This window comes from Trichosurus vulpecula, chromosome 7, assembly GCF_011100635.1.
Source record: "Trichosurus vulpecula isolate mTriVul1 chromosome 7, mTriVul1.pri, whole genome shotgun sequence".
Taxonomy (NCBI): Eukaryota; Metazoa; Chordata; class Mammalia; order Diprotodontia; family Phalangeridae; genus Trichosurus; species Trichosurus vulpecula.
Window position 1 is genome coordinate 14428803 of NC_050579.1, and position 14224 is coordinate 14443026.

At 52.6% G+C, this 14224-nt stretch overlaps 1 protein-coding gene across 1 annotated transcript; it reads left to right on the plus strand.

Moving 5' to 3' along the window:
• Window positions 1-578: 578 nt before the first annotated feature.
• Window positions 579-9756, plus strand: LOC118858070 (acetylcholine receptor subunit gamma-like). The gene is made up of 12 exons (XM_036768510.1): window positions 579-627; window positions 1027-1166; window positions 1399-1443; window positions 1730-1839; window positions 2642-2797; window positions 3529-3626; window positions 3903-4103; window positions 5599-5713; window positions 5930-6044; window positions 7848-8064; window positions 8408-8541; window positions 9528-9756. Exons 1-12 carry the CDS (start codon window positions 579-581, stop codon window positions 9690-9692), a joined length of 1545 nt encoding a protein of 514 aa, XP_036624405.1. The 3' UTR covers window positions 9693-9756.
• Window positions 9757-14224: the final 4468 nt, after the last annotated feature.

Consider the following 14224-nt stretch of genomic DNA (forward strand, 5'->3'; position numbering starts at 1 on the left):
TACACATGCGGAAACAGACACAGCTTGGAGCAGTCGCTTGCCTGTCACCCTGGTGGCAGCAGAGCCAGGATCTGGTCCAGGACTCTGATTGGGCTCCAGGGCTCCTTCTGTGGCTGCCTGATCCCTGAGTTCCACGAGCGGGCCATGGCAGCAGCCCCAGCCCTGCTGTTCACTAGAACTCTCAAAACAGTATCTATCTTTCTGTCCTCTCTGTCTAGGAGGTGGGTCCTTGGCTCCTGGCCCTGGAAATGGGTATAGGGGTGGGCAGGAGGGGGAGGGCTTGGAAGTGTCTGCCGTGGGGGAAGGGACCCTCTGCAGCCCTCATTCCCCTTCCGGTAACTCGAACCTGGCATTGTGTCCCAGGCTGAACAGCTGACAATGCTGTGGACAGACAGCTGGGCAGAGGGTTGCGTGTGTATATGTGAGTGTGAGAGAAGAGAAGGGAGGTGCCTGGGATGGGTGAGGGGGAGCATTGTGGGGGGGAGCCAGCAGGAGGAGCTGACAGCTCTGCAGAAGCCAGGATCTGCCCCCAGAGTTGGGAAGCTGCCTCCTGTTCCCCACCCCAGTCCCTGCTCACCATGCCCTGGCTAGGGAGGCTGGAACTGCTGCTGCTGGCCGGCTGCCTGGGTACCAAAGCTGGAGAGAAGGGAGGGAGGGTGGCACAGGGCAGGAGGCTCAGGGGTATGAGGGGTGGAGCTGGAGAGTAGATAATGGGTGTGGGGGGCCACTCCCCAGGATTCCCCTTGCAGTGTTAGCGTCTGTCTACTCATCCCACCATGTCTACCTAGTATTTCTTCTCCCCCTCTCCTTCCCCTTCTTCTTCCACTTTCTTTTCTTTTTCCTTTCCTTCCTCCTCTTTTCTTCTTCCTTTTTTCCTCCTCTTTTCTTGTTCCTTTTCCTCTCCTTCCTACCCTTCTCTTCCTCCTCCTCTTTTCTTTCCCTTCTTCTTCTTCCTCCTCCTCTCCCTCCCCTCTCCCTCCTCCATTTCTACCTTCTCCTCTCCTGGCTCAAGACCCTTGGTTACAGGAGTCCAAGGCCTGAACCAGGAAGAGAAGCTGCTGGATGACTTGATGAGAAATTATAACCCAAACCTTCGGCCAGCTGAGATGGACTCAGATGTCATCAATGTCAGCCTAAAGCTCACCCTCACCAACCTCATATCCTTGGTGAGCCGGGCCCCTAGGGAGGGGAGGGTTGGCACACCTGCCCACTATGGCCTCCCTGGACATGGAGCTAACTGGACTGGAGTCTGTCTAGGGATTGTTCAAAGGAATCCTGCTGGGGAGATTGTGGGAGGGGGCAGAGGAACAGAAAGGGGTCATTTAATTGGCCTCCTCACTGGACTTTGGAGTTGGCAGTGGAAGGTTGGGGTGCTGAGGCCTCCCTTTATGCCCCCAGAATGAACGGGAGGAGGCACTCACCACCAATGTCTGGATAGAGATGGTAAGCACCCCTTGCCCACCCCACTTGAGGAGCCCTGGTTCCCAAGGTCTCATTAGGATGCCCCCGGCCAGAAGCTGCTATTCCCAACCCACTCCTCCACCCCATTCCCAGTGTTGGTTCAAGGTCCCTTGTCCTGGGAGGGCTGAAGGTAATACCAGGGTCCTGGGGCAGGGAACCACGGAGCTAGGCCCCGGGAGCTGGAAGTGGGGGGTGGGGGTGGGGAGAGGTGGTGTAACAAGGCTGCTAACTGACCTGTTCCCCGCTCCCCGACCCTTCATTACTGAAGCAATGGTGTGATTACCGCCTGCGCTGGGACCCCGGAGACTATGAGGACGTGTGGGTGCTGAGAATCCCCTCCACCATGGTCTGGAGGCCAGATGTCGTTCTGGAGAACAAGTAAGTCGGAGGAAGGGGCTACGGAGTGGGTGGGAGTGGGAGCCCAAGAGCAAAGAGGGGCGGGGCGCTGAGGTTCTAGGGAACAAGGGCATTCATTAAATGTCTACTTGGCGCTCCTTGCGATAGTCTCTGCCCTCAAAAACCTGTGATTCTCTGCTTCGGGGATTCGGAGACGATTTGAAGGAAGCGGGGTCGGGGAGAAGGAGGAAAGAGGTGACGGAGACGGCGGAGGAGTCAAAAGTTGCTGGTCACTAAGACGAGATGAAGAACAGTCTTGGGGCAGAGTTAGTTCTTGGGATTCGGGGGAATTGTACTCTCCTTGCTACAATTAAATCCAATTCAACCCGACGCTTATTAAGTACCTGCTCTGTGGCCAGCACAGTGCTAGGCACAGGGGGAGGAGAACGAAAAGGAAAGTCCCTGCCGTTTCCTAAAGGTGGGGTGGCTGGCTGGGACAGGTACCCAGAACCCTGTGGTTTGAGATCGGGTTTGAGAGGGACAGAGAGAGAGAGAGACAGCCTCACGGTGGTCTAGGAAAGTCTAAGAGAGTTTTTTTATCCAGGAGAGTCTGAGAGGGTTCCAGACAGGAGGTGACCCCTGAGCTGAAGGGGTGGTGTCTGAATTTAGGGGGGCCAGGGATTAGGTCATCCTGCTATAGGACAAGAGAAGGCGTGACTGCGGAGGAGGCTGGGAGGGCGCCTGGACCAGGTGGAACTCAGGGAAGCCGCAAGGGCGAGGATTCCAAAGACTCGGGCCAGCTGAGCGGAGCCTGGTCCTTCATGGCCCCCTGTGCATCCAACAGTGTGGACGGCGTGTTTGAAGTGGCCCTGTACTGCAACGTCCTCGTCTCCCCCAACGGCTGCATCTACTGGCTCCCGCCGGCCATCTTCCGCTCCTCCTGCCCGGTCACCGTCACCTACTTCCCCTTCGACTGGCAGAACTGCTCCCTGGTTTTCCAGTGAGAGGGCTGAAGCTGGGGCTGAAAGGGGAAGGGGGAGCAGCTGGAAGGAGGGGGCTGGGAGAGGCAAGAATGCAGGCTTGAGGTGCAGAAGACCTGGGTCGTCCAGGCCAAGCCACTCACTAGTTGGGTGACACTGGGCAAGCTTTCTGAGTCGGAGCCCTCACTGGAAAATGGGCTGAGGGGAGGGTGGATTCAATGGCCTTTTAAGGGCCCTTCCAGCCTTTTATTGCTGTATGCACCTGTGATTTTTATGGAAGGGGTGGTATGGTTGGGAGGAGTCCTTATTGGGGGAAACAGAACCTTTCATAAATACTCATGGATGGGTGCACCTTCTTCAGCGGTCTCTCTCTCTCGTCTCTCTCTCTCACTCTCCCTTCCCTCCTCTATCTCTCTCCCTACTCTCTCCTTTCTCTTTTTATCTATATGTATCTCTTCCTCCCTTCCCTTTCTCTCTCCCTTCTTTCTGTTTCTCTCTCACTTCCTTCTCTGTTTCTGTCTCCCTCTTCCCCTTCTCCTACTTCTCCTTTCCCCCTGCTCTTCTCTCTCTCTCTCTCTCTCTCTCTCTCTCTCTCTCTCTCTCTCTCTCTCTCTCTCTCCCTCCCTCTCCCTCTCTCTCTCCCCCTCTCCCCTCCCCCCTCTCTCCCCCTCCCTCCCTCTCTCCTCCCTCCCTCTCTCTCTGTCCCCTCCCCACCTGATCTTCTTCCCATTTGCCCTCTCCCTTTCCAAAGGTCCCAGACCTACAGCTCAAATGAAATCGATTTGCAGTTGAGTAAGGAAGATGGCCAGACGGTTGAGTGGATTTTCATCGACCCTGAAGCCTTCACTGGTAACCTCATTCCTCCCCAGTTATTGCCCCTCTCATCCCACTCTCTATGCAGCCTCTCTGAGCCCCTTCCTCCCTCTGAGTTCACTTCTGGGCCCGGTTGAGCCTTCTTTTTGCAATCTGGGCTCCCCTCTTTGTTCCCATTTCCTCAATTTCCCTAGGGTGCGGTGGGCACTGTACCAGGGCTGGAGCATGCTACACAGGTATGGGGTCCATAGCAGAGCCTCTGGACGAAGGCAGGAGTCCTTCTGACCTCTGCCATTCCTCTGCCACCTACAGAAAACGGGGAGTGGGCCATCAAGCACCGCCCTGCCAAGAGGCTTCTGGATCCCCTGGCATCCCCAGGGGAAGCCGGGCACCAGCGGGTGGTCTTCTACTTGCTCATTCAGCGGAAGCCCCTTTTCTACATCATCAATATCATTGCTCCCTGTGTGCTCATCTCCTCACTGGCCATCCTCATCTACTTCCTGCCTGCCAAAGGTGAGGCCCCCTGGCTCCGGAGGGGCAGCTACCTAGGTGGCTTCTTGGTAGCTCATGAAGTCTAGATTGAGAAGAGAATCCAGAGATCATCTAATCCAGTCCTCTCCATTCCAAGGGTGCCTGCCGGGGGTGGGGTGCCCTCAACAGAACACAGTGCAGGGAAAAGAGCCCTGGATGGGTAGCCGGAGGAACTACATTCAAATACTGCTTCTGCTAGCCTTGTGTGATCCTGTACAGGTGACCTCTCTGAGCCTCAATTTTCTCATCTGTAAAATAGGGGTTCTGTACTAGGTGACCTCTAAAATCCCTTCCAGCTCTCAATTGATGTTGCAGAGCATTTAGGCAGCAGAGAGCTGTGGCAAGAGAACTGGCCTTCAAGTCAGGGGTCAGTCAGTCCACAAACATTTATTGAGCTCCTACTATGTGCTAAGCCCTGGGGATACAAATACAGCATCCTGGCTTTTCTTTCTGTCTGTCTTTTTTACTGATATCTTGAGTTATTTACATCCCCTTGTCTTCCTTTTGGTATTTGCATTCCCAGGGTATTTCTATTCCCATGGTTTAGCCCAAAGTACGCCTAGCACATAATAAGTGTTTATTAAAGGTTCTTTTCTTCGTTCAATTTCCCAAGACATCCCTTCTGTACTGCCTCCCCCCCACATCCAGCCATTCCTTATAACATAGAATAAAAAAGGGAAAGAAAAAAAATCACTTCAACAAAATTAACTAACCTATCAGTCAAGTCTGACAGTATTTGCAATAGTATGTGCCCATAGCCCGCCACTTCTGCGATGACTAGAGGGTGGTGCATATTTGTATCTCTTCTTTGGGGTCAAACTTGAGGATACATGGATTTTAGTCCGTAGACACTTAGTAGCTGAAGACAGACTGAGGTTCAGAGAGGTGAATTTGCCTCAGTTTCCCTATCTGCATAAGGAGAATAATTTTTGTGAAGTACTTTTATCACCTTTGAAGCTTAGTGGCTTGTTTATTTAAGAAGAGCACCTGCCCCCCACCCACCCAGCACGGCAGAGCAGTCTGGTGACTCGAGTAGCGTAATTAATGAGACAATCAAGTTAACCCAAGGGAACCCAAATGCGCCTTCTGCTCAGGATCCTTCCTCAATCATTTCATGCTGCCCCGATGCTCCAGTGAGGGCCAAGGGAAGCCTCCTCCTGAGGGCAAGGACCCACCCAGGATAGCCCTCAGACCTTCAAAATTAAGAGCCACATGATAATGGCTTATTATGGTGAGGCAAGGGCTGAAACCAGGACAACAGAAAGGGCTGTGCGCCAGGGCACTGATGTTCAGAGACTACAGATTCCAACAAATGTATTCCAAAGATTGCAGAATTTCACACTTTGTTACATCACAGTGAGCCTACTTCTGGGGAGGTAGAGATTAGAAAGGTGGGTTTGAGGAGAAGCTCCTCGGGGTGCCGCTGGGAGGCCCCTGGCCCAGCTGCTCTGACATGGATCTTCTCTGGGTGGGCCAGCCGGGGGGCAGAAGTGTACTGTCTCCATCAATGTCCTGCTTGCCCAGACCGTCTTCCTCTTCCTGGTGGCCAAGAAGGTACCCGAGACCTCTCAGGCTGTGCCCCTCATTAGCAAGTAAGGAGTCCCTCCTTCTCTATCTGCTCGTGCATGAGACCCTCCTACTCTTGCTGGGCTATCCCCAAGATTCCCCACTGCTCCCCAGGAACCCTGGGCAGGGTTTCTGAGCTGGCTCTATCCTGTCTCACTTTGTAAGGGAGAGGGTTGGGACCCTGTCCTCCCAGGAAGAAGGCCAAGAACCAATGCTGGCTCCTGCTTCCTCTCCTCCCATAGGTACCTGACTTTCTTGCTGGTGGTGACCATCCTAATTGTGGTGAACGCTGTGATCGTCCTTAACGTCTCACTCAGATCACCCCACACTCACTCCATGGCTGGAGGGGTCCGAAGGGTAAGGCTACAGCCATGCCTCCTTGACCTCCTTGACTGTGGCCCAGGCTGGCCTTCCACAGGCTGAAGCCATTAGTGACCACCAGGGAGCTTGGATCTGCTCCCTTTCTAAACTGGACCTGTTTGCCCCTCCTTAGGGGGCTCCCCCTCACCTGCTCTAGAGGGCTCAGCATATTGGTGCTAGATAGTACAGACGCCTCCTTGACTCTGGCCCCACTACAGCTAAAAACTCCCAAACCCAAGTGATCTACCAGCTACACATTCTCCACTGGCCACTCTGCCCAGGGTCACCCCCACACATACACATTTGCGCTCTGCCCTACGTCTCCTTCCTTGGGCATGGGGCACATCTGGATTCTAGGCCAGCTTCTAGCCCAGTGTCCCAACTCCTAATATGTGTTCCTTACTCTACTGGTACTCGATGCACCCACCCTCCCACCCACTCACTCATAAATCCATTCATTTCCTGAGGGGTCTTCCTATCGCCTCTCAGATGAACTGCAGCCCCCGTAGCTTGGCATTAAAGACCTTCACAGCCTGATCCCAGATTCCCTCTCACGACTTCCCTTCCTACACTTTATGTTCTAGCAAAACTAGCCCATTCACTGCTTCTTGGTCTTGGCCCGCCATCTTTGGCCTCTAAGATGGCTCCATCTGGTCCCCATCCCGAGAATGGGCTCCTTCCTGAGCTCCTCCTCTCAGCATCCCTGGCCTCCTTAAAGGGGCAGCTGAGCCCCTCTCTTTCTAGAAGTCTGATGTTATTCTGCATTTACTTACCTATGCTATGTTTGTATTCTGCTCCCCCCAACACACCTCCATACACACACACACATACACACACACACCAGCTCCCTGAGCCCCCACACCATTTGCATTTTCTCTTGTTCATCCTTAGTACTGAGCATTTGTAGCCGCTGTTCTGGGGCTCTGATTTTCTCATTATAAGCATCTCCCTGGTGAGGAAAGTCCTCTCCCAGCACCAACAGGCACCTTCTCTGCAATTTACAAAGTTGCTGAGAGCCCCAGATTGGCCTGGATCCCGGAGGTTTATCTGTTTGAACCCAGCTCAACCATTACAAGCCCCATCCTGGAGGAGCTTCTACTCACAGACTTTTAAAAAAAATAAAATTTTATTTTTTCCCCTAATCACATGTAAAAACAGTGTTTAACATTTGTTGGTTTTTATTTTTAAGTTTGGAGCTCCAAACACTCATGGCCAGTTTTTGGATCTCTCCAGGATTCAGCCTCAAGTTTCTGATGACAGCCTGGGGTGGGGGGAGGGACAGGGTAGAGAACTAACCCTTGAGTCCTCTGACCTCTGACCCAAGCTGGCCAGGTCATCCTGGGCAATTCATGTCTTTGGTCAGTGCCGCAAGCTGTCGAGCTGCTGCTGAGATGAAATGGTGCAAGGAAGTTGTTCATTGTGACAGGAATCTCTCCCCCTCCATCAGTGAAGAACCATGGGACTGCATGGGACTTTACATTTTACAAAGAGTTTCACATATATCTCATTGTATCCTCATAACAAACCTGGGAGATAAGTGCTGTTATCCCATTTTATAGGTGGGCAAACTGAGATGAGCAGAGGTTACGAGACTTGCCTAGGGTCACACAGCTAGTACAAGTCTGAGGCAGGATTCAAATTCATGTCTTCCTGACTCCAAGTCTAGTACTCTCTGTTCTATGCCACCCCACTGCTCCAGTCCCAGGTCCGGATCCTTCTTACCCCACCTACAACCAAGAGCCCTTTGATCCAAGCTCTCAGGGAATCCTGACCTTGCCCCTCCCTCTCATCTGGCCCTAGGTGTTCCTGTACCTACTGCCTCGACTCCTCAAGATGCACATGAGACCCTTGGGCTCCCTGGCCCCCAGACGCCTCACCCGATACCTCCAGAATGGCTCTTCTGTGGGGTCAGGGTTTGCTAGAGAGGAGGCTGCCCCGTGGATGCCATGTACCGAGCTTGTGTTCCAGCAGCGATGGCAAAGGGATGGGCTGGTGAAGGCTGCCCTGGAGAAGATAGGTGAGGGCAGGGCAGAGGGATGCAGGGAGGCAGCTCCCAGGCCCATGAGGCTGGGCTACTTGTCCAAGGTGTAAGTAAGGGGGACATCAGGGGTCAGGTAAGGCTCCTGGCCTGGGCAGAGGACGCCTGGGCTCCAATCACACCTCTGATGTGTGCCACCCACATGACCTTGGGAAAGTCACCTCATTTATCTGGGCCATAGTTCTACTTTTTGCAAAATGGAGGCGGGGGACAGGGAGAGAGAAGGGGAGGGGAGGGGATGACTCCTGAGGGCCTTCCCAGCCTGGGTCCATGAACTCCCCTGCCCTCAAACCCTTCCTTCTCCCCTTGCCTTCATCGTCAGGGAATGGTCTGGAGTCTGGACACAGTCAGGAATTCTGTGCCAGCCTAAAGCAGGCAGCTCCTGCCATCCAGGCCTGTGTGGATGCCTGCAACCACATCGCCTGGACCAGGAGACAGCAGAGACGCTTCGCCAACGTGAGTGGGGGAGGGGGAGGCCGGGAAGGCTACAGATGGCAAAAGGGGTATAAGGATCCTCACCTCCCCAGCAGCTCCAAATATCAGGCACGGCCATTTATTAAGCATCTTCTCTGTGCATGGCACTGCTGTGCTGCCCACAAAGACCACAAACAGTGCAGCTCCTGGCCTTGGGAAGCTTACAGTTGGGCCTTGCATTTATTTATTATTTGTGTGACCTTGGGCAAGTCACTCTCTGAGCCTCGGTTTCCTTATCTGTAAAACAAAGGGGTTGGCCTAGGTGGCCTCTGGGGGCCCTTCCAGCTCTAGATCAACTGTCCTGTAACTACTGTTTCTCCACACAAAAAATGTGAGCTCCTGGAAGGCAGTTACTGTGATAGTGAACTGGAGCCAGACCTGAGTTCAAGTCCAGCCTCTGACCCTTCCTGGCTGTGTAACCCTGGGTCTCTGTGTAACCACTTATCCCCAGGCAGCTCAGTCACACAGAAGATGCCAGTCTGCATTGGCACAATTTCCTCACCTGGATGTTCCTTGTACCAATAAAATCGCAGGTCTAGTTACTATTCTCAGTTCCTGGCAATTAGTAGGTACTTTATAAATGCTTTTTGAATGAACGGGGTAGCTAGGTGGCACAGTGGATAGACTGCCAGGCCAGAGTGAGGAAGACTCAACTTCCTGAGTTCAAATGCAGCCTCAGATACTTCCTGGCTGTGTGACCCTGAGCCAGTCACTGAACCCTGTTTGCCTCAGTTTCCTCATCTGTAAAATGAGCTGGAGAAGGAAATAGCAAATCACTCCAGTATCCTTGCCAAGAAAACCTCAGAATGGGGTCACAAAGTGTCAGACTGAACACACACACTGAATGGATGAAAAATGACTGAATACACGTATTGAATGAATGGCTGGCTGGCTGGATGAAAGTGTATTTGAGGGGGAGGGGCAAGGTCGCTTGCCTGGCTATCCCATGTTTGTCTCCCATGCTGCAGGAGAATGAAGAATGGATGCTGGTGGGCCGAGTTCTGGACCGAGTCTGCTTTCTGGCCATGATTATCCTTTTCTTCTGCGGTACCATCGGCATCTTTGTCCTGGCCCACTACAACCAGGTCCCTGCTCTCCCTTTCCCAGGAGATCCCCGCACCTACCTGCCTTAGCTGTGGCAGTGGGGACGGGGGCTGCTGGGCCATCGATGGGCCATCGATGGCCCCCCTCTGCCAGGTTCTGGGCCCGTGATGTCGGATCTTGGCCTTCTGCTCCCACCATGTGGTATCGAGGTTTGGGCCCCTCTCATGGGAAGAAAGAAGTTGAAGACATTTGTGTTTCCACAGTGGAATTTTTCAGAGTTCTGTGATCTGGATGTTGTGAGGAAAAGCCAAGGGGAAATAAAGGGGCGGACCTGGAATAACTCATGTGTTTTAGGAGAATGCAGAGGAAGGGCCCAGGTGGGACCTCCCAGAGCAAAGATGGGACTTCATTCAATCCAATTTAGCAAACATTTGTTAGTAGAAGATAAGCTTCCTGGGGGGGGGGGGGGGTGTGGGGAGGTAACCTATGTCTTTGTATGCTAACACAATTCCTAGAACATAGTAGGTGCTTAATAAATGAATCTTGGACGAGTGAAGCATGTAGAGACAGAAGTGAAAAACAGACCCTGTGTTTAATCAGTCATTCAAGCACCTGCTCATTGCCATAGGTATTTCCAAAGCGCATCCACTCCGTTAGGGCCTGGTAGCGACGCACTTAAAGGGTACAGAATGGCACATCCACACGTTTGGATGCGGTCATAGGGAAGTTTCTTAACACCCGTTTCACTCTTTGGATTGATTGATTGAGGTGGGGGTATTGAAGCCCCTCCCTCACAAATGGAAAATATTCCACAGACCTTAAGGCACCACTTTAAATGACAGCTATGTCAAAACTTATTACTACAGGCCAAGTACTGGTAGAGGCAAATACACTGATAGATAATGTGGTTTCTGTTGTTCTCAAGGGGTTTAGAATTTGGGAGGGCAGAGAAGATATGTACAAGAGCTATGATACCAACCAAATAAGGAGCTGTGGCTTTGTGGGTGTGGGCAGAAGAACCAGGGCTTTGCCCCAGGGCACCAACATGGGAGGGAACCCTTCTCCACGACGACGACGGCCACCCCAGCTATCACTGTGCACCACCGGGTGGCTTCTCCTGGCCTTGCCTTGGGGTGGCATGACCACTTTGACTCCCTTGCCCAGTCCCAGAGTTCTGCTGATGTGGGGCCCAACATTTTTTGCCACGGCTATGCGCCCATTGCCTCCTGGGGGAAAGGAGGGAAATTAATCATCAGCTGTACCATGGGGACCTGGGTTGGACTCTGGAGGGAGGGAGCTGGCCCCTGTGGGGAAAAGCACAGGCTCTGGAGTCTGATGTCCTGAGTTCACATCCTGCCTCCAGTGTTTACCACTTATGTGACCTTGGCCAAGTCAGCTAACTTCTCTGGGCCTCAGTTTCCTAATCTATGAAATGAGGGCTTGGACTCTAAGGTTTCTTCCAGATGTAGTTCTAGGATCCCATGATCCTTTGGTTCTCTGGGGCAGTTTCCTATTGAAGGAAGGAGTTGGCCATGATGACTCTTCAGTACACAGAAGAGGCAAAGGACCTGAGTTCAAATCTCAGCTCTCGCCATTTACTGGCTGTATGGCTGCAGATGAGTCACTTCCCCTCTGTGGTCCTTAGTTTCCCCATCAGTAAATCAAGGGGCTTGGACTAGATGGCCTCCAAAGGCCCTTCCAGCTTTCCATGATCCTGGGCAGGGGCCCATGACCTTCCTCCCATTCCCAAAAAGGAAGCCTGAGATCTTTGCCTCTCCTAGCTGGCTGATGGCCCAAGGCCTCTGCCCCCAGGAGCCCAGATCCTAAGGCCCATAAGACGGAGCCAGCATCATGTCATGGAGTCCCCACGCTCGCCTCCATACCGAGCCTGGAGGAGGAGGGGGCATAGCCCCTGTTCCCCACTCTCTGCTGATGACATTTCCTGTCATCTGGCTACATTGCCCTCTCTAGATAACCCGATTGCAGTGACCCACTTGTTAGAGCCCAGCCAAAGAGGAGCAGATATGACCAGAAGACAGAAGGAATCCGAGGGATCTGGAGCATTGGAAGGAGGTGCTCAGTCCCCTTAGGTTTGGGGTGGCTGTGTTTGCCGGGGAGAGGCCACACAAAAGCTTGTCCAACTTAGCTTTGTCTCTGTGCCTCCCTCCCCCACCCCCCAACCTCCCACAGTCCTCTCCAGGGAAGGCCAGCAGTTTGGCAGCCTTTGCATGAATGCTGTGGCCAGGCTTCTAGCGCCTTCTAGCCATGACTGTGGAAAGGGACAGACAGGCTGTTCTGAGAAGGGGATCTCCCCTAGGGCTGCTGTTGATCTGAAGGATGAGGCAAGAGGTATCACAGGGGAGAGAGCTGGGCCTGAAGTGAAGTGCACTGAGTTCTAATCCAGCCTCAGACTTCCACTGTGTGACCCTGGGCAAGTCACTTAATCTCTGTTTGCCTCAGGTTCTCCAGCTGTAAAGAGCCAATAATCATCTCACCTACCCCCCCCCCCATCAAATGGGATAATAATTGTAAGGTGTTTCTGCGCCTTGCCTAGGACAGAGTAAGAGCTAAATGTTATCTTTTACTATTGTTTGAAAAGCTATTTTTTAAAGCTGCCTATTTATTAAACTGAAAGTGTAGTGAAGAGAGAGAGAGAGAAGGGGAAAGAGAGAGAGAAAGGGGTGGGGGGAGAAGGGGGAGAGAGCCCTATTACCAGGGGCTTTAGCTACAACTAGAAGCAGAGAGAAGCATTTGGCAACGTTGAGGGATCTAGCACAGGCCATCTCTGCTTCCCTGCAGCGTCCAAGGTGGGCCCTGGCCGCAAATGCTCCTTATGTGGCTGCCTCTCCACGTCGATTTCTCACATGTCTGTTTACCTGCCTGTGCTCAGCTGGCTCTCATTTCTCTCTTCAGCTGGTCATTCATCTCTTACCCCACTTCCACCTTATTCTATTTTTCTTCTGTTGGTCTCTAAAGCCTCTAATCAGGGTCATCATAAAAGAAATAATCTATCTCTAATATGATTTTAATCTCAAAAATTCTAACTTTTGTCAGGTATGGTTCCACAATCCTTATATGATTTTCCCATGGTACCCTGAATAGTTATTTAATTTATAATTTTTCAGTTATAATTTCTTAAAAGTCTAAAAACAGTCACATGCAAATGAGCTGATGGACCACAATGCCCTATAGTCATCATTACCTCAGATAGTGCTGTGCCTAAATACATGTTAGCTATCATTATTATTAGAGCTATTTTTAAAGCCTCTTGTTTGCTTGCTTTTTAACTGAGAGTATGGTGCAAAGAGAGAGTGCCCTGTTACCAGGGGTTGCTGCTGGAAGCAGAGAGAAACACCTGCTTTTAAGCAGGTCCATTCATCCTTCCAGTTTCTTAGACTCTCGTCTTGGTGTCGTCCTCAACTTCTCACTATTTCTCACACCCCACATCCAATCTGTTGCCAAAGCCCACGGTGTCACCTTTGCAACATCTCTCCAATACATTCCCTTCTCTCCTCTGATACTGTCAGCACTCTGGTGCAGTATCTCCTCACTCTTGTCTTCTGGCTGATCAGTAAGAGTGAACACACCTGTGGGGGCCCTGAGCTACAGTTTTAAGTGAATGCAAATCCATAGGCATAACAGGCCTGTGAGTTGGGATTGCCTCCAGACATTACAGGACAATAGGATCAGAGATTTAGAAGTAGAAGGAGTCTTGGGAGCCTCTATTCTCACTCCATCATTTAACAGACGTTCACAAATGTTGAGGGACTTGCCCAAAGTCACAGAGGCAGGGATTCTAACCCAGCCTTCTGACTCCAGATCTGAAGCTCGCCACGCTCACTGCCTAACCCCTCCTGTCACTGGCCTCCTTCTAAGGGATGCTCCTACTTTTGATCTCATTGTCATCCAGAACTGGACTACCTTAGGGATCCAGAACTCTGACTTCCTTTCTCTGAACACAACTTCCATGTATCCTTGTGACTCACCCCTCTTCACTCCATTCTGGCCTCATCTTCTTTCTTTGAAGTCTTCAGACTATAATTAGGCCACTGGGGGAGGAGGGGGTGGTGTGGTCAGAGCGCAGCTTTTGAGGAAGTGACTGCCCTGGGCCTCAGTTTCCCCCTCTGTGAAAGCAAGGGGTGAGTTCAGAGGCTCTCCAGTCCCTCGGGCTCGGGCTCTATGAACGTGGGCTATTTGACAAGCCATTCCCTCTCCTCGGGCCTCAGTTTCCCCATCTGTAAACCGAGAAGGCTGGACTCGTGACCTCTCGGGTCTCTTCCCTTGGGCCTCGGTTTCCCTTCTGTAAACACTAGGAGGGTGGACCGAACAGCCCCTGTCCAGCTCTTCCTCTTTCCCCGCTCCCCGCGTTGGGGCGTGAACGTCATCAGCTCTCTCCCTCCCCCTTTCGCTCCGCCTTCAGCCCCACCCACGTGGTTGGGGGGAGGAGGAGGAGGAGGAGGAGGAGGAGGAGGAGGAGGAGGAGGAGGAGGAGGAGGAGGAGGAGGAGGAGGAGGAGGAGGAGGAGGAGGAGGAGGAGGAGGAGGAGGAGGAGGAGGAGGAGCCGGCCCACTCCCTTAGCCCAGCCCTGCGCAGGCGCACCTCCAGGTCCCGCCCCCGGCCC